The sequence below is a fragment of the Dermacentor variabilis genome, chromosome 4 (genome assembly GCF_050947875.1).
Source record: "Dermacentor variabilis isolate Ectoservices chromosome 4, ASM5094787v1, whole genome shotgun sequence".
NCBI lineage: Eukaryota > Metazoa > Arthropoda > Arachnida > Ixodida > Ixodidae > Dermacentor > Dermacentor variabilis.
The window spans coordinates 109,903,561-109,926,501 of record NC_134571.1 but is presented as its reverse complement, the minus strand read 5'-3'; the positions used below and the strand labels follow the sequence as shown (position 1 = coordinate 109,926,501).

The window sequence follows — 22,941 nt, the reverse complement described above, 5'->3', positions numbered from 1 at the left end:
GCTGCTAGGACTACAGACACGGCACCGAGCCGTAAAGTTGGTTTGATTTCTCGTTAGCAGATGGCGCCACAGCTTTAGCATTGGTGATGCGTTGACGATGCGGAATATTATAAGAGCCTAATTGTTCACGGCATCATTAATTTACTACCCCGCTCTAGTATGGTACGTGATGACGGCAGCAAGCAATCGCCGAGTAGACGCGGAGCAGACGCTGCGGCCCAGGTGAATATATTTAAGGGAATTCGCCCGTATAGTAATTGCTGAAGAGGCTGCAAGGTAACTTCAGGGAAAGCGTATAGGTAAAGCAAAGCCCTGCTGTCGCATGTATGTAAATACAGCTTATGGCTACGCCCTCAAAACATTTTTTTTTCGTCAATCCACCAACCATGGAGCATGTAACAGAGTGGCAAGCAGATGCTGAGCAGGCGACGTGGGGCTGATGAGTAACAGTGCTCACGGAATGAAACGTGACACGGAGCATTCAGTAGAACCCTGCATATGTGCAAAGTATGCGAGAGCACCATGCCATGTCGCAAGGAATTTGGTCACCAAAGGTGACGAGGGCTCCGATGTAGGTGTACGCGCCAAAATTACGTCGATGTGACACGAACTGCAGCCGGTGGAAACGAAAGTATGCGCATTACTTAGCCCTGAATTGACGCGTTTCATTTCGTGAGCACTGTACATCTCAAAGGACATTCGGCCTTCCATTGGCTAAGAATTCATGTAGCTTCCACAATGCTTCAACCAACTTGTGAGATCATGGAGGAAAGAAGCGAAATTGAAGAGGCCTCGCCACATCGAGGAAGGAAAAAGTTGGGAGCGAGAGCATTACGTCACGCAGCCAGCCTTGGCAAGCGAACGCTCCGTGAAGCCAATATATTGCTCAATGCTGGCTCAACACGTGACCTCTTGCGTCGATATCACGGAGCAAGAATCGAAATTTGCTGAGACGTTTGGTTCCAAGTAGCTATGCCAGTAGTTTTTATACAGTACGCGCTTGTTCAGCTGCCCTGCCGTGGCTCTGCCTGCAGAGTGGGAACGCTAAAACCAACCGCACACTTTGACGTGCGATCGCATGATGGGCCGACAGGTTCGGCTTCAATCGCGTTGCGCGACGCTACCTTCTAACATTTTCCTTTCCTCATGCCTTGACGTCACGTTTTTTTGAAGCCGTAAGTGCAGCCATGTTGGTGTGCACCTATGCACCTCCAATCAGCTCACCGGAGCAGACAGGTGTGAGCTTTGAGCTTGCATTGCTATGAGCTGCCGGTAACTTGTGCTGCAGGCGCGCGCCAGCAGCACAAAGCCTACGAAACTTCTGTAACAGTTTTAGTGAAGCAGACGCGTTCCTGCTTTTTTCCGTGACATGTTGAAGAAGACGACGAAGAACCGCGCTGTGATTGGTTAATTTGCTTGAGGGTCTCTGTTGCTGGAGGACACTCACACTCACAGGCACAAATCGCAACTTTCAAGCTTACACCTCATACTCCAAAGTCAGCTTGTCTCACGAGTAAAACGTGCTGCAAGAAAGACACGGGGCCGAAAAACCTTAAGAGGAAGTTTTAGCTCGGGTGCTCCTATCTAAATACACGTGAAAGGAAAATTCGTTTTCCTCAGTAACCACTGCATCAAATTTGACGAGGTTTGTTGTATTTCATAAAAAAACTTAAGTTTCAGTGACTGTTGGTTTCGAATTTTTAATTTAGTTGTAAATTTTTGATAAAAAATTCTCAAAAATCGCAAATTTTCAGAAAAGGAAACTATCAAGTTTACAACTCCTTAACTCAGCAATTTAAAATCATATCACAATTCTATAAGTTGCATCTAATAGTACATCTAAAGCGGACAAAATTGATATGTTACATATGAATCTCAGAAAACTTAATATTATGCAAATACAGCTTTTGCAGAACCCTTGTACACAACGTAACCAGTTCATGTAAAATATATATTGACATATCAAATTTGTCCTCTTTAATTGTTCTAATAGATGCCGTTTACAGAACTACGATATCTGTTCTTGATGCAGAGCCATTAATTTGTAAACTTCGTGCTTCTATGTTTTATGAACTTCCAAATTTTGAAAAATATTGCAACAAAATTCAACCCCTAAATCGAAATTTCGCTTCCTAAAGTCACTCGAATTTAACTTTCTCTTTCAAATGCAAAAATTTCATTAAAATTGGTCGAGGGGTTATCTCAGAAAAGCGTTTCTGCCTTTCGCATGTATTTGAATAGGCCGCGTCGAAGTTGGGCCCGACCTAAAGCTTCCTCTTAACTCACTTTTCAGGGGCCGAGAGCAGCCGCGAGAGCTTCAGGAGCGTGGTTGATATGGCAACGCTGACGTTTTGGGTACCAGTCTCAGTGCTCCTTTGCGAAAAGCAGCACGTGACTTCCGCCACACTTTCTGCAACACGTCCGTGCTGGTCCGGGTCTCTCCTACGCTTTCCTTCCTCCATGTGTGAGATGGAGTGTATCCGGTGACAACCTAACTATGCCGTGTTAAATACACCGTTATCCAACTGAAAGAAAGTTTGCCCAGATGCACCAGCCAATCGCGTTCACTCATTTCCCCGACGTCATGGCGGGGGCGAGCTCATTTCAATATCGGCGTCTCTAGGAAACTATCTTTTTGAGCGCAGAGGCACAGAGGACTGGTGCAGTGCTGCTTTGCGGACAAAGCTTGTCTTGAATCTTTAAATTGTCACAAAGTATAGATTCTTCTCGTGCCCCGGCCCTGCAAGGAGGCAGCTGAGATAAACGTAATGAAGGCTGCTACATCCCAAAAGCAAAGAAATAATGGTGCATTAATTACTACCTCGCCTTTTGAACGACGTGTATATGTTCCGACATTTCGAGCGTGTATACTGTAAGATTTACAAGCAAAGGAAACACATAAGAAGCACTAAGTGTTAGGCCAGTTGGTCTTGAATTAACTACACGTATGTTAGGGTAATTTATTGCAACAGACACAAACGACGTTCGTCCTTGTCTGTTTTGTGTTTGTTTCTGTCGCAGTATTTTGGTTTAACATATTCTTGCAGAAAAGAAACCTAACCACTGAAAACACCTACATAAATTTGCCATCTACAGGATATCCTGACAAGATGTGCAAAACATCTTGTCGATCACGTCGTGATGTACGAGAGACGCCTCCCAGACATTCTCCCAAAATTTGTAAAACGACTTGAGTCCGTCTCTTCACAATCTTTCTTGGATGTATAAAAACGCCTTGTACAAGTACACGAAGACCGGCTAAAGCGGCGCTAAATTTAGTATATAACATTCTTGCACGCAGTTTGGTGTGCGCTTTCTAAACACCTTGTATTATCCTGGCGCTGTTAAGTTGGACCGTAAAATGAGCCGAAGCAACAAAATGAACCCGTAGGAAGGAGTTTGTTACCTCTTTCCAGAAGGGTCTCCCAATGTTGACGGTTTCCTCGTTAGTCTCCAACCCAATGACACGCCCATCTGGTGGAAGTGCGAGGGCAACGGCTAAGGCGCTCACGCCTGTATATACGCCTATGTACGGTAAAAAAGAACATGATTGGATGAATATTTTGATTGCATAATACAACAGTAAGCAAGCACTGTCACAGGCGCAGACTCAGGTTCCGAACAGTCATCACTGTTTTCACAAACTCTTGTAAGATTTTCCGTTCAAACGAAAGTTTAAAGTCCACTAGAAACTACTAACAGGGTTTGTTTGTTATGTGAATAAGCCGATAGCAGCAGCACAGCTGTTATCAGCTTCGCCTAGCTTGCAAACGATATGCCACCCTCGGTAAGCTACGAGACAATGGCGGCTTCACGTTGCGTGGATATCCATGCTCCTGAATGCGAAATTACCTCAGTGAGTCTCAAATTTGATTACGAATATCTTTTGTCTTTCTCTTCATTTGTTTTATTTCAGTACAAACGGAGGAGACAGAGCTAAAAGCTTCATAAACGCTGCGTAAGGTGCCCTCGGCCCCCAGGTTACATGAGCAACGAGTCACGCAATACAGAAACAGGTATTACATAACAATAAAGCAAGATTGCGATTAATGAAACATGGTTTAAAACGGCGGCATATTGTTGCTTGAAATACACAGTAGAAAACCTATGGCATATAATTAAAAAATAAAAAAAGCTTAGAATAACTGCGAACCGAAGACGGAACAGAAACGCTCCAATCGAATAAAGTCAAGTAGTCTTTAAATACAACAGTCTTAAAATTTGAATTCCGATAGCGAGAAAATTAAATACGGAGTCTTTAAAGCAAAACTTTGTTTGCCTAGCATTCCGTAGTTTCGCCTGAGTCGGTAGGGTGGTCGGTCGGTGGCTGGTAGGGTTCTTGACAAGTAGATTCGCATTCACTTAAAAAAAAAGATTAGTAAGTGTGTCTGGCGGCGCGAACGACTGACCCAGGCAAAACCATGGAATAGAAAGCTTCGCTTTAAAATTGGTTGATGCCACTCAACGTTAGCAAGACTGTACTGATTTCCTGCCACCGTCGCCGAAACTTTTCACACCTCGCCTACAGCATGAACAATTGTCGTATAACACTCATTGACTCGTTCAAATATCTCGGTTTACACATGTCGCATGAGTTGGACCGATAATATCAATCAAATTTCTAATTCTGAAAACCGGGTCTTAGGCTACATCCGTCGCAATCTTTTTAATGCGTCCTCCTCTGTTAAGCTGTTAGCATCGAAATCTCTTGTTCATCCAAAACTTAAGTATGCAAGTGCAGTATATAATCAATCCTTTACCATTTAGCCCAAATTAAACACACGACTCAGTCCAGAATCATGCTACCAGATTCATCTTAGGTCATTATTCATATAACTCCAACGTCACGCCACTAGAATCGCAACTTCATCTACCCACCCTCGACGGTCGTCGCAGAATATCTCAATCAAATCTTTATCTCGAGCTCTTTCGTCCGCTACAGCCTAACAACCATCTCATCCTACCCGTCCATCATGTGTCCTACAGTCATAGTATAGGCTGAGCCAGAGTGGCTCTACGGTTGCAGGAGTGCATGCGATTCCTCGCGTTATAAACATGGGGTGGTATTCTGTAAGAGTCCACCTAGTGGGCATGTCCATTTCGTCTGCGGCTGAAGTGCTGATTGGTTGGAGTACTCGCTTCCTTCTGACGCGTACCGCATCCCAGGCAATCAGCACTTCAGCAGCAGACAAATGGACATGTCCACTAGGTGGACTCTTACAGAATACCGCCCCCCCCCCCCTCCCTCAAACGGATCGTATTCAGCTTCGTTACTTTACACACAAGGGATATTAGACGCGACGGAGCAGTTTTTTGGATACGCACCTTCGCGTTTTACAACTCTCGCGAGCCGTGATCACATGCGCGCCTGATAACAATTATAGCTAATCTACAAATGCTTAGCATTATATTTGACGCTTTGCCTAAAAAGCGGAAAAGCTCACTGACGTTGCCTGGGTATGTGTACGTCACACGCTGCGTTTTCGGTAATCATAATATTATGAGGAACGCAAACGTAGGCTCGTAATCATGTGGTGAGCAATCTACCCGCCGCGGAGCCTTATCGGCTATGGTGTAGCTCTGCTGAGCACGAGGTCGGGTGGTCAAATCATGGCCGCAGCGGCCGCATTTTGATGGGGGCGAAATGCAAAAACGCCCATGTCCCTTACATTGGGGGCGCATTAAAGACCCTCTGGTGGTCAAAGTGGTCCGTCTGTTTAATTAGATCTGGGTCTTCATTCACCTATCTCATCTACTATGTTGCGCCGAGAGAGTTATGAGCATGGATAGCCGACAAGCTCACCTATTTCCAAATAATATCTGGCCCCCGTAGCCTTGAGTAGGATCTGGAAGAGTTGCAACTCAGAAGTATCGCTCATCATCTCAGCAGTAGGCATCTTCTGTGTCCTCTTTCATTCCAAGCACACATGCAAGAGAGGAAAACCAATCAATCAATAATTCGATCAATCAATCAGCCTTTATTTTGTGTGCCCAGCAACAGCCGGAGGTATAAATAGTGGCGCACACGGAAACAAATAAAAAAATAAAGAACTTGGAGGAACGCGATAGCATTGAAAGATCCCTGACTGCACCTCATGCTTCCCGGCAACTGCTGCTTATGTAGCCGTAATGTTTACCGGAAAACGCTGCGGCAAACACTATGCGCGAAGGCGAGCGTTCTGGTAGAAGCGCGGCCTCTTGCGTGGACCGATCTCCAGGTAGCGCACAGCCGTGCCCCAAATACTTTCAGGTTTGCGTTATTGTTTCGCACTTTGAATATTTAAATCTGAGAAGATTTAACCTAAAACGCATACGCTGTGGATGTTTTGCTTCATGACATTTGCTTGCGGGCTATCATTCCAAAAATTCAGAGGAATAACTTTGTCAAGAATGAAGACAAGGTATGAGCAACCTTAGTTAGTTAGTTAGTTAGTTAGTTAGTTAGTTAGTTAGTTAGTTAGTTAGTTAGTTAGTTAGTTAGTTAGTTAGTTAGTTAGTTAATTAATTAGTTAGTTAGTTAGTTGGTTGGTTAGTTGGTTAGTTGGTTAGTTAGTTAGTTAGTTAGTTAGTTAGTTAGTTAGTTAGTTAGTTAGTTAGTTAGTTAGTTAGTTAGTTAGTTAGTTAGTTAGTTAGTTAGTTAGTTAGTTAAAGCGGGTTTGTTGGCGCCAGACACAGGGTGTTCGAAATTCAATGGCAAAAACAGTAAAACTTGCGTTATCTATAGCCTTTTAAGACTTTAATGACAAACTGGCGGGGGAATAGAACCCGCATATACCGTATTTCATATAGCAAGGCATGGCATATACATGTGCCTAAATATGCACACATATTTTCTACGACATGGGGCCCATAACGGTTAAAATGTAAAACTATGACCAAAAGTTATCAGGTAAAAAAATAGATCGAAAAGAATAACAAAGAACAGAACAAATAAGTTCAAAATGAGCAACAATCCAGCAATAACACAACACTCACAGAAAGAGTACAGCCATACACAATAGGCGACACGGTGAATAACGGAGCTTGAACACCTTCGATATCCAGAAGTGCCCATTCGATGAACTTACATTGAATTCTTCATTTCGTTCTATTCAACACACTTATTCAATACAAAAAGAAAGAAAGTTCAGATATCGCACATCAGAGTGCAAGAAGAACTAGGACAGGAATAAAGGCCGTTCAGACAGCAGCTTGGCTGAATTCCTATACCATAGTTCTGACGCAAGTACAACAAACAACTCAGATTACTGTGCAGGCAAAATAAAATAAGCGGAAGAGAGAAAAAACAACGAAAATGACTTTAAGTAGCGTACTCATAACCAAACACATTAATTCAAATGCGCAAAGTGTTCACATATCTCAGCACACATATCGCAGCGCTTGCATCGAAAGCATGCCACAAAACACACATTTGCATAAAAGAAAATCAACATACTTTCCTGAGCATCTATAGATTTAAAAACGCTACAAACGAAAAGAACGCCACAAGACCAGCCGTAATCTCGAAGAGCGGTTACCAGATAGCTAAACAGCCCTCTGCAAAGTGCTCCATTATCCAGCATGTTCCGCACTGAAAATATTGCCAAGCAGTAGGACAAAGCCACTAACATTGAAAAAAGGAGAAAGAGAGAGAGAGAGAGAGATTTGTTGTTGAGCGCTGTCGAGTTAAGGATCCCATGTCACAATATCGAGGGCCCCCCCCTTTCCCTCCCCCCGAAAGAAAATATTAGAACGAAAGATCTTCACGCTATTTCACAGTTTCAAGTAAATAATATTTCCACATCTTTTTTGGTATTGTGCTTACGTCAATGTCCTTACTGTCTAGAAAATTGAGAAAGCCAGGCAAACGACATTACAGCCTCCTGACACAGTAATACGTGCGAGAAAAGGGTATGGCCCCAATGGCGTAGCTGCAATACATTGTATAGTGTTTCACAAGGTTTATTTTGCATAACTCAGCTTAAGGAACATCTGAATGTTATTTTTGAAGCTGTGCTCGTACTTCAATACAACGTTGAAATCACAAATTATTTTTAGTGGAAGCACATTAAATCTCTTAAAGAGCTCCCTTGTGGGAGCGTCATATGGTGCATTCGCGATATGATGAAGTGCTTTCTTTTTCGAACACGAGAAGCTTGTAAATATTTTGTTGTGATGTATCTCCCCAAACAACGTTACAGCAATTATTGTGGGTACAATAAGGAACGTTATAGAATAGCAGTTTTATTTTGAGCCGGACCAAGTGTCAGGATCCAGAAAGCGCACCACACGCTTCAGCAATGCTTTACGCGACTTCAGCTACATGCGTATCCGAAGTCAAGCATGCGAAAATGACCCTCGGTGCTCGAATGTTTTTCACAAAATTAACCCTGTTATTCTCGAAGGTACCTGTTCAGAAGGAAAGAGGATCTATGGGAAGACAGGAGAAGAGCGGAGCAAAAAAGAAGGCTCGAGAGCAAACACAAACTCGGAACAGGATGACGACAACGCGTTATAAGACGTATCAATATGGGGAAAGTGACTGTTGTATAGACTTTGCATTCTGTGCAGAGGCCAGTGTCTGCTGGAAGAGTCACGAACGTCTATTTCCGGTAGTCTTCTGAGGAATTCGTAATGATCGTAATAGAACTGATTAGATATCTGTGCCTGTAAAAATTCCATGAATGACTCAATTCCAAAAGAGGACGTCGGTACGGCTATGTCACAGTTACGTGACGGAAACGTAGGAGACTTGAAAAGTTGTGTGCCGTGAGGTAAGAGTACGATGTTTTTGTATACTCGGCAACTTTTTTTTTTCTTTTCTGCACAGGCTTAATTAAATGCTATTCGAATTGCTGGCGCCGCTCTACACCGCCGAGTCGTATTCGAGTAATGAAGTACAGATGTATGTGAACGAATTGAGGAAGGGAAGTGGGGAACGCAAACCTCTCGTAAGTCTGCACTGGCCTCGCGGTTTTACTCGCCTAGAGTAGGCGAAGAAGCTTAACGCACTAGCAAAAAGAGCACCGAGGTCGCTTATTTCAACAAGCCTCGTCGACACTGCATGACCAAGCAGAATAAAGAAATACTATTTTATGGGTTTTGCGCTAATACCCCATAATTGTCGTTCTAGATTCATTTATTGTGAGCCCGCTCAATTGGCACTATTGAAAGAATGAGAATAGGTTAGACTGCTGAAAGCGGCAGACTTCAATAATGTGAATCTCCCTAAATATTTTGATGTTGTCAGCGCTTATAGTAATTGAAGACTTCTGGATTGCTGAGGCTAGGTCACTGATAAATATAAGAGGAACGAACTTTACTCTGAACCTTCGGACATACCACTAGAAACCGTATATACAAAAAAGATTATCATTGACTACAAAAAGGCAGGAAGCATCGAAGAAATAGCTGCATAATAGTTGCAGACTGAACACCGTAGTGATCTATGTTCTTGAGGAGTAGGGGATGATTGACCTCGTCAAAGGCTTAGCGGAGGTCGTGGCACACAGCATCAACTTGACCCCAATGCGTGACGGACGTGTAAACTTCTATCATAAAGCTGATAAGGGGTATGGTCGCTCAGAGGCCGGAAATAAATATACGAGTATGCTAATTACTAACAAGAACATTTTGCTCGCTGAATAACAATACACTCTCCATAGCAAATTTGAAAAGCTTGAACATTGCAGAGAGAAGAGGAATGTGGTGATAGTTCGCGAAATAAGTTTGGGGGCCGAACTAACGAAAAACGCGAGTGGTTTTCCAAGCATGCGGGAAAGCGCTAATGTTAAAACAGTTGTACAGTGCTGATGTCAGCACAGGTACAAACATGCAGCCGTAGGCTTTGATGATGCCTGCCGAATAGCCATCTATGCCGCGGGAGAACATTGGCCTTAGATGCCTGAGGCATTCACTGATGATATTGTCGTGAAAAAGTACCGAGCTGGAAGTTGCAGCAGAATAGCGCGTCTCGTAGATAGTGCTGTCAGCCGACCGTCTATGTAGAGAAGAAAAATGAACAACGAAAGAATCAGGTGACTGCTTGCACTTTTCCACCACGGGGATAAGCACACGGATACGATCTCGACGTTTACGAGGGCGCGTACTATGTTGTCTCCAAACGTCCACCGGCCGATTAGAGGCGCTGTTCTCCAATGGCTCAATGTGAGACTTGTGATCTCGCTTAAGCAGATGATTTCAGAGTGACTGCAGGAGGCGAAATTCTCCTACACAATTGTAAAGGTTCGACCATTTTTGACCTGTCTGTAGGCACACTCGTTACGCTTTAGAGCGGTCCTAATTTCCGCAGAGCGCAAATGAGAAATAGGAGCGTTCGTACTCGTCGGACCACATGAATGTAACGCCTTTCTTAGATAAGGCTGTGAGGCACTTCGTTTGAGCGTAGTCCTTCATAAACGCTCGGAAGTGCTCCGACAAGGCCAACAAAGCACGACGGAAATTAACCTCATGAAGGTTTGCTAGAAAGCTGATCGGCTTCGCACTTTCTTCTTCAGTATTTTTTAGTCAACTCGTCGAAAGTTTTGCGTCAAAACCCGCAAAAAGAATTAGTGCTTTCTCGCGCTGACTGTGAGCCATGCATTACCGACTGCATGCAGCGCTGCTTAAAGCTGAGGAACGTGGTCGTTTCTCTTGCTTCGACAAACCAAGATGTTGTAAACGTATAGCCAGCAGAATTTTGCAGCAATGATAAGGCTATTCATTACTCTCTGAAACCCCGCGCCCGAGTTTTTTTCATCCGAACGGCAGCCTATTTTGTACGCGTTCATCAAAAGGTGTACATCAGCTCGACCAGCTGCTCGCAACTAAAAGAGCGAAGGCTCGAAGCTGAAGATTGCGATGCGCGCTGTCTGCAGATGGGAGCGAGATTGACCACGTGAAAGACTGGTGTGTCGGTCAGCGTGACGTGCATTGAGGGATCACGTGGGCACAGCTGCCGCCTCGGCTGCTTCGAAACTAGGGGAGCGGGCTTACAACCAATGGTTTAGCAATGCCAGGGATGTCTCAGTGTCGCTATGGTTCCCAGCTTCTATACGATAAATAAACACAAAAATTCAGAAAAAATAAGAATGAACCATTGCGAAGGGATATGGCAGGTCTCTGCGGGCGACAAAGATTCTATAGCTCCACAGCGAAAACATTTTCGAACAGCTCCGAATGCGTTCAAACTACGATATATTTAAAATTGGAATGTCCAGGCGAATTTTATATCAGAACATTCACTAATTAAATTTTTTTCATTGTTCACTTTGTTAGATGCTGATACTGCTAAATTGAACAGTTGTGGCATCATGGTTGTTTAGTGACACTCCTAAAGCTAACGCCAATTGGCGTCTTCGAAATGTAGTGCGAAATATATTGACCTTAATTCCTGTTAATTGTTTCACAAAAGTTCGGAACGATAACTGCAACGCCAATGCATGATTTAGCTCATTTTGGGGATGGATATGTCAAAAGTGATGCTGGTCTCAGAATACGGCACCAATGTACTTGATTGCTTCTTTCACCCAAAAAAAAAACTGGATCCGCGGATTCTATTGCTACGACAGTACCTTGTGGCCGTGAATTGTAATTTTGGAATATAGGGCCCGTTTATTGTGTTCTGTATTTGCAGCTTGCCGCGAAATAGTCACGTTGCACTTACCAGCTTTCTTTATTTCGAAGGCACTTACAAAACTGTCCGCCACGTTCAACATAACCAAAGAAATTGACGTCCGGATAGTTCAGCGTCACTTCCTTGGCGCACGTGGCCGTTCTGCTTTGCGCTTCTTTAATATGGGAGCATTCCCAAATGTTATCAATTGTAATGAAATCATTCCACGGCATGTTCATCTTCAGAAATATTATGTCGAGTTGCGACAGAAGAAAGTTGAGATCGACACCAGACATAGTGTTGCTCTTCACAATGGCAACCTGGTTTCTAAAAATAACAACTGTAGTGATTCTATTCGTGAACTCTCTGCGAATTCCGTCATAGCTGCAAACTCCGATAGGTTTCGCGAACAAACAGTATGTTTGGGCCTGCGGTGAATATGATCTGTTGTTATCCAAGATTATACCAATGCCGAATGACGATGCGCGTCATTGTTCAAGAGATGTGTGCTAGAGCGTTGCCATTTTAGCAATTCTCTCACTAGATTTAACGACTTTCTCGTCTGTCTACCGACAAATGTTTTTGTTCAGCAACCGGCGACAATTTTTAGCGACGTGACACAACCACTGGCAGTATTTTAGCGACGTTGAAGTAAGGATGACCTTCTAATACGTTGAATTGGTGGACATTCGCAAGAGTTGCAGTAAATAAGTTTACCAGGACCTATTACACTAAAATTTATGGTAGAAACTATCAAAATTTGTGGTAGCAACTACAGAAAACCGCATATATTGAAGCGGCTGAGCTCGTTCACGCGAAGCTCATGGCATTTAGACAAAAGAAATTGACAATCACTTAAGTATCCCTGCCTGATTTAAACGCGAAACCATTGTGACTTCTCTAAGTTATCACCATTAAAGACTTCTTAAATACTACAATGTGTTTGAGTTCTGTTCTTCTCTTTTCTTTCTCTGCGTTCATTAATCGCCATACCGCAATCATTCAGAACTATTGCCAAGTAGCTACGAGTTCAAATTCAGATTAAATTCGAATTTTTTATTAATACTTGAAAACACAATAGAAATGTGTCCAACACTGTTTGGACCCGTAGCCGCAGGCTAGTCATCGGCCCAAAAATTAAAGCACAATAATGCAGACTCTTCATTATGTATAGAATGGCAACATAAAACAGAAGGGAGAGGGAAATTTACATCAGTATGAATGTAAAAGAAAAAAGAATGCATAAGAAAGAGCTAGTGTATCAATTAAAGAAAACATCTTACATGTTCACATTACATGGTAAAATCGGATGCACACAACAGGTAGAATATATTTAAGATAAACAATTCATGTGCATGAAGAACTGTCTCACTGCAGGAGCAAACTTTCTTCATCTTGTGATTGCTTCATTATAGTCTTCATGATGTAACACGTGGCGTGACGTCATACATGAGCAACTAGGAACCAATGTCACTTCCAATTATCACGTGACCATGATACGTGACGCCATACATTTTCACGTGCCCTTAACAACTCTACCTTAATCCACCTTGCTCTAACTTGCACCAACCTTCATCATCATCATCATCATCATCATCATCATCATCATCAGCCTAGTTACGCCCACTGCAGGGCAAAGGCCTCTCCCATACTTCTCCAACTACCCCGGTCATGTACTAATTGTGGCCATGTTGTCCCTGCAAACGTCTTAATGTCATCCGCCCACCTAACTTTCTGCCGCCCCCTGCTACGCATCCCTTCCCTTGGAATCCAGTCCGTAACCCTTAGTGACCATCGGTTATCTTCCCTCCTCATTACATGTCCGGCCCATGCCCATTTCTTTTTCTTGATTTCAACTAAGATGTCGTTTACCCGCGTTTGTTGCCTCACCCAATCTGCTCTTTTCTTATCCCTTAACGTCACACCCATCATTCTTCTTTCCATAGCTCGTTGCGTCGTCCTCAATTTCAGCAGAACCCTTTTCGTAAGTCTCCAGATTTCTGCCCCATATGTGAGTACTGGTAACACACAGCTGTTATACACTTTCCTTTTGAGGGATAGTGGCAACCTGCTGTTCATGATTTGAGAATGCCTGCCAAACGCACCCCAGCCCATTCTTATTCTTCTGGTTATTTCAGTCTCATGATCCGGATCCGTGGTCACTACCTGCCCTAAGTAGATGTATTCCCTTACCACTTCCAGTGCCTCGCTACCTATCGTAAACTGCTGTTCTCTTCCGAGACTGTTAAACATTACTTTAGTTTTCTGCAGATTAATTTTCAGACCCACCCTTCTGCTTTGCCTCTCCAGGTCAGTGAGCATGCATTGCAATTGGTCTCCTGAGTTACTAAGCAAGGCAATATCATCAGCGAATCGCAAGTTGCTAAGGTATTCTCCATCAGCTTTTATCCCCAATTCTTCCCACTCCAGGCCTCTGAATACCTCCTGTAAACATGCTGTGAATAGCATTGGAGATATCGTATCTCCCTGTCTGACGCCTTTCTTTATAGGGATTTTGTTGCTTTCTTTGTGGAGGACTACGGTGGCTGTGGAGCCGCTATAGATATCTTCCAGTATCTTTACATATGGCTCATCTACACCCTGATTCCGTAATGCCTCCATGACTGCTGAGGTTTCGACTGAATCAAACGCTTTCTCGTAATCAATGAAAGCTATATATAACGGTTGGTTATATTCTGCACATTTCTCTATCACTTGATTGATAGTGTGAATATGGTCTATTGTTGAGTAGCCTTTACGGAATCCTGCCTGGTCCTTTGGTTGACAGAAGTCTAAGGTGTTCCTGATTCTATTTGCGATTACCTTAGTAAATACTTTGTAGGTAACGGACAGTAAGCTGATCGGTCTATAATTTTTCAAGTCTTTGGCGTCCCCTTTCTTATGGATTAGGATTATGTTAGCGTTCTTCCAAGATTCCGGTACGCTCGAGGTTATGAGGCATTGCGTATACAGGGTGGCCAGTTTCTCTAGAACAATCTGACCACCATCCTTCAACAAATCTGCTGTTACCTGATCCTCCCCAGCTGCCTTCCCCTTTTGCATAGCTCCTAAGGCTTTCTTTACTTCTTCTGGCGTTACCTGTGGGATTTCGAATTCCTCTAGGCTATTCTCTCTTCCACTATCGTCGTGGGTGCCACTGGTACTCTATAAATCTCTATAGAACTCCTCAGCCACTTGAACTATCTCATCCATATTAGTAACGATATTGCCGGCTTTGTCTCTTAACGCACACATCTGATTCTTGCCTATTCCTAGTTTCTTCTTCACTGTTTTTAGGCTTCCTCCGTTCCTGAGAGCCTGTTCAATTCTATCCATATTATAGTTCCTGATGTCCGCTGTCTTACGCTTGTTGATAAACTTAGAAAGTTCTGCCAGTTCTATTCTAGCTGTAGGGTTAGAGGCTTTCATACATTGGCGTTTCTTGATCAGATCTTTCGTCTCCTGCGATAGCTTACTGGTTTCCTGTCTAACGGAGTTACCACCGACTTCTATTGCGCACTCCTTAATGGTTCCCATGAGATAGTCGTTCATTGCTTCAACACTAAGGTCCTCTTCCTGAGTTAAAGCCGAATACCTGTTCTGTAGCTTGATCCGGAATTCCTCTAGTTTCCCTCTTACCGCTAACTCATTGATTGGCTTCTTGTGTACCAGTTTCTTCCGTTCCCTCCTCAAGTCTAGGCTAATTCGAGTTCTTACCATCCTATGGTCACTGCAGCGTACCTTGCTGAGTATGTCTACATCTTGTATGATGCCAGGGTTCGCGCAGAGTATGAAGTCGATTTCATTTCTAGTCTCACCATTCGGGCTCCTCCACGTCCACTTTCGACTAACCCGCTTGCGGAAAAAGGTGTTCATTATCCGCATATTATTCTGTTCTGCAAACTCTACTAATAATTCTCCTCTGCTATTCCTAGAGCCTATGCCATATTCCCCCACTGACTTGTCTCCAGCCTGCTTCTTGCCTACCCTGGCATTGAAGTCGCCCATCAGTATAGTGTATTTTGTTTTGACTTTACCCATCGCCGATTCCACGTCTTCATAAAAGCTTTCGACTTCCTGGTCATCATGACTGCATGTAGGGGCATAGACTTGTACCACCTTCAATTTGTACCTCTTATTAAGTTTCACAACAAGACCTGCCACCCTCTCGTTAATGCTATAGAATTCCTGTATGTTACCAGCTATTTCCTTATTAATCAGGAATCCGACTCCTAGTCCTCGTCTCTCCGCTAAGCCCCGGTAACACAGTACATGCCCGCTTTTTAGCACTGTATATGCTTCTTTTGTCCTCCTAACCTCACTGAGCCCTATTATATCCCATTTACTACCCTCTAATTCCTCCAATAACACTGCTAGACTCGCCTCACTAGATAGCCTTCTAACGTTAAACGTTGCCAGGTTCTGATTCCAATGGCGGCCTGTCCGGAGCCAGGTACAAGGTCGATTACAGTTGACTAGGTTAAGTTAAAGTGGATTAATGCGCATTAAGGTTGGTGCTGTGTGCCGTGATCAGCACAAACCTTAATGCGCATTAATCCACTTTAACTCAACCTAGTCAACTGTAATCGACCTTGTTCCACTTTAATTCACATTTATTAACTTCACCTCAAGTCACCTTACTCTAGCGTCGCAACCAGATGGTTGTCACGTGTGCTATGACGCACACACTAGGCACACTTTTAGTCAGCCAGAACCGTGGAGAAGCCGGCGCGTCGGAGGAGCGTGCTCGTCTTGCATCCCGGAGGCTCGGGTTCGATTTACAGCCAGACACAAATTTTGTTTTCAAAGCCACTATTTACTTTATTTACAGGAACATCCCTGAGAAATTTAACGTCAATCTGAGCACTTTTCGACTTGTTTTTACTCTTTGCGCTCTCGGTCATTTTTGGTACAATCGCTACATCACGCCGGATTTTTTGCCTCATGGGACATATAATGATCTCGCATTAATACTGCACCCAGCTTTCTGGTTAGGTGCAAGAGAAAAAACCAGACCAGCCCCTAACCAGAAAGCTCGGTGCAGTATTAATGCGAGATCATTATATGGTTAGAACGTTATCTAGTGAGGCGAGTCTAGCAGTGTTATTGGAGGAATTAGAGGGTAGTAAATGGGATATAATAGGGCTCAGTGAGGTTAGGAGGACAAAAGAAGCATATACAGTGCTAAAAACCGGGCACGTACTGTGCTACCGGGGCTGAGCGGAGAGACGAGAACTAGGAGTCGGATTCCTGATTAATCAGGAAATAGCTCGTAACATACAGGAATTCTATAGCATTAATGAGAGGGTGGCAGGTCTTGTTGTGAAACTTAATAAGAGGTGCAAATTGAAGGTGGTACAAGTCTATGCCCCTACATGCAGTCATGATGACCAGGAAGTCGAAAGCTTTTATGAAGACGTGGAATCGGCGATGGGTAAAGTAAAAACAAAATACACTATACTGATGGGCGACTTCAATGCCAGGGTAGGCAAGAAGCAGGCTGGAGACAAGTCATTGGGGGAATATGGCATAGGCTCTAGGAATAGCAGAGGAGAGTTATTAGTAGAGTTTGAAGAACAGAATAATATGCGGATAATGAATACCTTTTTCCGCAAGCGGGCTAGCCGAAAGTGTACGTGGAGGAGCCCGAATGGTGAGACTAGAAATGAAATCGACTTCATACTCTGCGCGAACCCTGGCATCATACAAGATGTAGACGTGCTCAGCAAGGTACGCTGCAGTGACCATAGGATGGTAAGAACTCGAATTAGCCTAGACTTGAGGAGGAAACGGAAGAAACTGGTACACAAGAAGCCAATCAATGAGTTAGCGGTAAGAGGGAAACTAGAGGAATTCCGGATCAAGCTACAGAACAGGTATTCGGCTTTAACTCAGGAAGAGGACCTTAGTGTTGAAGCAATGATCGACAATCTCATGGGTATCATTAAGGAGTGCGCAATAGAAGTCGGTCGTAACGCCGTTAGACAGGAAACCAGTAAGCTATCGCAGGAGACGAAAGATCTGATCAAGAAACGCCAATGTATGAAAGCCTCTAACCCTACAGCTAGAATAGAACTCGCAGAACTTTCTAAGCTAATCAACAAGCGTAAGACTGCGCACATCAGGAACTATAATAGGGATAGAATTGAACAGGCTCTCAGGAACGGAGGAAGCCCAAAAACAGTGAAAAAGAAACTAGGAATAGGCAAGAATCAGATGTGTGCGTTAAGAGACAAACCGGCAATATCGTTAGTAATATGGATGAGATAGTTCAAGTGGCTGAGGAGTTCTATAGAGATTTATACAGTACCAGTGGCACCCACGACAATAGTGGAAGAGAGAATAGCCTAGAGGAATTCGAAATCCCACAGGTAACGCCAGAAGAAGTAAAGAAAGCCTTAGGAGCTATGCAAAGGGGGAAGTCAGCTGGGGAGGATCAGGTAACAGCAGATTTGTTGAAGGATGGTGGTCAGATTGTTCTAGAGAAACTGGCCACCCTGTATACGCAATGCCTCATAACCTCGAGCGTACCGGAATCTTGGAAGAACGCTAACATAATCCTAATCCATAAGAAAGGGGACGCCAAAGACTTGAAAAATTATAGACCGATCAGCTTACTGTCCGTTGCCTACAAAGTATTTACTAAGGTAATCGCAAATAGAATCAGGAACATCTTAGACTTCTCTCAACCAATGGACCAGGCAGGATTCCGTAAAGGCTACTCAACAATAGACCATATTCACACTATCAATCAGGTGATAGAGAAATGTGCAGTATATAACCAACCCTTATATATAGCTTTCATTGATTACGAGAAAGCGTTTGATTCAGTCGAAACCTCAGCAGTCATGGAGGCATTACAGAATCAGGGTGTAGATGAGCCATATGTAAAGATACTGGAAGATATCTATAGCGGCTCCACAGCCACCGTAGTCCTCCACAAAGAAAGCAACAAAATCTCAATAAAGCAAGGCGTCAGGCAGGGATATACGATCTCTCTAATGCTATTCACAGCATGTTTACAGGAGGTATTCGGAGACCTGGAGTGGGAAGAATTGGGGATAAAAGTTGATGGAGAATACCTTAGCAACTAGCGATTCGCTGATGATATTGCCTTGCTTAGTAACTCAGGAGACCAATTGCAATGCATGCTCACTGACCTGGAGAGGCAAAGCAGAAGGGTGGGTCTGAAAATTAATCTGCAGAAAACTAAAGTAATGTTTAACAGTCTCGGAAGAGAACAGCAGTTTACGATAGGTAGCGAGGCACTGGAAGTGGTAAGGGAATACATCTACTTAGGGCAGGTAGTGACCACGGATCCGGATCATGAGACTGAAATAACCAGAAGAATAAGAATGGGCTGGGGTGCGTTTGGCAGGCATTCTCAAATCATGAACAGCAGGTTGCCACTATCCCTCAAAAGGAAAGTGTATAACAGCTGTGTGTTACCATTACTGACATATGGGGCAGAAACCTGGAGGCTTACGAAAAGGGTTCTGCTGAAATTGAGGACGACGCAACGAGCTATGGAAAGAAGAATGATGGGTGCAACGTTAAGGGATAAGAAAAGAGCAGATTGGGTGAGGCAACAAACGCGGGTAAATGACATCTTAGTTGAAATCAAGAAAAAGAAATGGGCATGGGCCGGACATGTAATGAGGAGGGAAGATAACCGATGGTCATTAAGGGTTACGGACTGGATTCCAAGGGAAGGGAAGCGTATCAGGGGGCGGCAGAAAATTAGGTGGGCGGATGACGTTAAGACATTTGCAGGGACAACATGGCCACAATTAGTACATGACCGGGGTAGTTGGAGAAGTATGGGAGAGGCCTTTGCCCTGCAGTGGGCGTAAATAGGCTGATGATGATGATGATGATGATGATGATGATGATGATGATGATGAGCTTTCTGTTACGTCATGAAAGAGGCGGAAGCGTAGCACTTAACAAGCGTAAATGTCACGTAATTGCTATCACTGCGTTCACGTGTGACCAAGTGCGTATTTAACCCTCCTTTCTAGAATGGCAAAAACTAGAAAAGCGGCATTGTGCGCCATGTGCCTTTGCGTGCTAATTACATTCGCAGTACCGCGCCAGCGTCGGCTGGCCGGCCGGCCGGTCAGTGCCTGATAACGGCAAGAAGCGACGACCTCAGCAAGAGTAGCGCATGCGCACAAATTTCCCTAGCCGCGTTTACATGAATACGGTAGGAGCGTATCGTATTATCTTGCCGCATCGTATTCCGCTCATGCACCTCCGCTTACATGTATGCGCATCTCACTGGCTGGCAAGCTAGCGCCATCTGGTGTCACATTTCGAAATGAGCCCCCTACTTTCGGTAAACATGCTTCCGCTGCCATACGGCGGCGCCGCTGGTTTTTGGCCGGTTGTAATCACGCAGCGAATGCTTTTCCATAATTCCTGATGCGATACGCTTTTGCTTACATGCGCCGCTGAAATGCGCATTCTCCATCTCAAACTACCCTTGTTTGGCGTATTGGATACGATACGCTTTCCTAGCGAATTACCTCGTTTACATGAGATGCGATACGCTTGAAAGTTGATACGATACGCTTCTGTCGTATTCATGTAAACGCCGCTACTGTAAACGCCGCTACTGGAATTAAGCGCAAGTTGCGTCTGCTAGACATGACACCACCCCTGTCGCGATTAACTGAGCTTCCCAGCTTATCGGAGAGAGCAAGTGCGCATGAACACGGGCTCGTTCTTAGGATCTACAAAATAAAATCCTAGACAAGCAATCAAATCACGTGTGCATAGCATCGGGTCGCTCAGCATTTCTTGAGTTCGTTGCGTGGTCATTGGCTTTAGATTGATTTTGATTCAATTTGCATTGAAGGAAAGCTTCGCGTTCAACCATTTTTTTTTAGGAAAGAGGCTTTGAGTTTTATTGAATTCGCAAACTATTATATTAATCCACGATACACTTCTCGTTAACTTCGTTTTTATTTCTCAGCCGCACGAGCCCGGGCCTAGACAAACGAAAATGTCGCGGTAAATGATTTACGACATGTTAGCTTACATTATAGTGTTCCAAAGCGTCTACGTTGCCTGAAATTTACTCAATATGCTTACTGACAGTTTTACCGAGTTTTCAGCAAAATTTGCCGAAAATTTAGCCACCTTTCTATCTCGTTCCAGTGACACGCTTTAAAAAATTTTGGCAACACTGTGCGTACATGTCAATCGATTGATATTTGATTGATATTCAGCCTGATTTTTCTGAACCTTGAAGCAGCTCCTCAAACGTTAAAGGCACCTTTCGTGGTCTTTTTTTGTATTATTCTTTCCGCATTCGACGTATTATAAGAGGTACGATCCGTGATTATGTAACCTTTGATATCGCATCGTACAGTGAATGTCATTTTTCGAAGAAATAATCAACAGTGTCATTGCCCTTCTTTTCCTACATGAGTACTTTGTCCAACAGTTCAGCTGGCTTGTTCCTCAACGCCATGAGAATGCTCTTCCTCCATGACTAACTCGCATCTTTTTAGGTTGGGCAAATCGCAAGTGAAACAGCTTTTTGGCTTTTCCAGAAAGGTAGGCTCACACGTTGAAAATATTGTCGGAGTCTCTGTGCCAAAGATTGTGATGGTACACAACCGACAAACAAGCGGCGCGTGTTTATGGGTACTTGAAGAAAGAATGAAATGTTTTCTACGGTTCCGTGGAAAGCTAAAGGAATAATTCCAGTACGGAGTCTGCAATTTTTCGCTGGCACAAATTTCCACACCAAATAATTCTTATTCTAATAATGCCTCTTTCAGTCTGTCGTTTCTAATCTCTTTCATAAGAAAAATTCGGCAGAACTCATCTCACGATGAATGTCGGCGGTAATACGTTTAGCATTGAATCAATATACCGACGCAACGTATTGGTACCGTCGAAACCAGTTCTCTATGAGACTTCGACTGCACTGGGGCTCCTCTTTCGCGTTCCCTTAAGAACACTCGTTGCCATCTGGCGCCGCCGCCGCGAACCTTGCGCGTGGCTTTCGAAATGCACGGCGCGGCGATTCGTGCTAACGCTGAGACGCGCGCCATGTGGCAGCCAGTCTTTTCTCTCGCGCTTCTTTCTGGACACGCTGCGCTATCTGGTGGCGCTGCCGTGAAGTCCCCGTGTAGCCTCCGAGACTAGACGCGCGGCGCGCCGGTGCGTGCGAATCCTGATGATTTTTTTTCCTTGCTTGCCGCACACACAGCGACACATGCAAAGTGGCCCAAGATGGCGAAAGGTTCACTAAAGAGGGGCACATACCAAGTGCATTTCATGCGCAGCCTGCTAAAGCGTTAAGTCGCTGTTTTTGAGGAAACCGTGTGACGAGGGTTTGGTTCCACCCTACATCGATGAACTTTAAAGAATGTTTTTTGTTGTTGTTGTTATTGTAGAGCGGCACATACCTGCTAACACATACCCAGTGAACCAAGTAGGTTGGCACAACAGAGGTTCATTGAAGACCAGCCCCGGCCGATTAACACATAATGAGTCAGCGTCAAATAACTTCATTCAAGAGCTGCTCCGTATCTATAGATACGAGTTTCGTATCTATAGTGACCCATGTTGGTGGGAAAGAGGATCGTCGAAGAGCCCCACATACTACGCACTGACCTAGGTGGGCGGGAAAGTGGTTACATAGAAACATACATAGATATATAGAAATTTAGCCCCTGGAATACCCGTGAAAAACCGCAAGAATGCTAACGCTGTAAAAGCTTCATAGCATGAGAACGCCAATTTACAATTGGAACTACGTGCAATCAATAATTCCCATGCGCAGAGAAGAAGGGCTACATTACTTGGCAAAGTTTCGACAAAACCGGGTTCAGGCGACCACTGTGGTTGGTCACATAGTCGGCGATCCGAGGCCCAAGATGGTACGGCTTGGCGAAGTGACCATCACCGTTGTTGTCTGCCATTGGAAACATGAAGGGAGTAGACAGACTCTCGAGTGTCGCGCAGGACGAGCGGCAGCCAAATGCCGGTGCCGACAGTGAAGCAAGGGGCGCCGGCCAGCTAATGCGCAGAAAAAATTGGCCTGAGCGGGGTTGCAGCCAGCTGTGGCAAGGCGGCGCATGCCTAGCGGCACAGGTGGGACGGCGGCGTTGCAATGAGTTGGAGTTAACATACCAGTGAGAATTTGTTACTAGGTCTATCAAAACGGAGCTTGGTTTACCTGCCCTCTCTGTTACTGTTTAGCTGCTGCGTCTGTCTGCTGCTGTATCGGACGAAAGCGAGAACCAGCAAACGCGCTTGTGTACGTAACCCATGTATACGGTTGAATGCGTTTATAACAAAGTGCTTCAAACTAAATGACTCTTTACACA

General features: G+C 44.2%; 1 protein-coding gene across 1 annotated transcript in view; it reads right to left on the bottom strand.

Annotated features, from left to right (window-relative positions):
* LOC142579617 (O-methyltransferase MdmC-like) overlaps window positions 1-22,639 on the bottom strand; it is a 35,919-nt gene extending 13,280 nt beyond the window's left edge. The window contains exons 1-3 of the mRNA XM_075690008.1: window positions 22,414-22,639; window positions 5,804-5,909; window positions 3,407-3,525 (exon numbers count right to left, since the gene is read on the bottom strand). Coding sequence (XP_075546123.1) covers window positions 3,407-3,525; window positions 5,804-5,909; window positions 22,414-22,542 — 354 coding nt within the window. The 5' untranslated portion in view covers window positions 22,543-22,639. The remainder of the gene's footprint in view (window positions 1-3,406; window positions 3,526-5,803; window positions 5,910-22,413) is intronic.
* Between the last annotated feature and the right edge of the window lie 302 nt (window positions 22,640-22,941).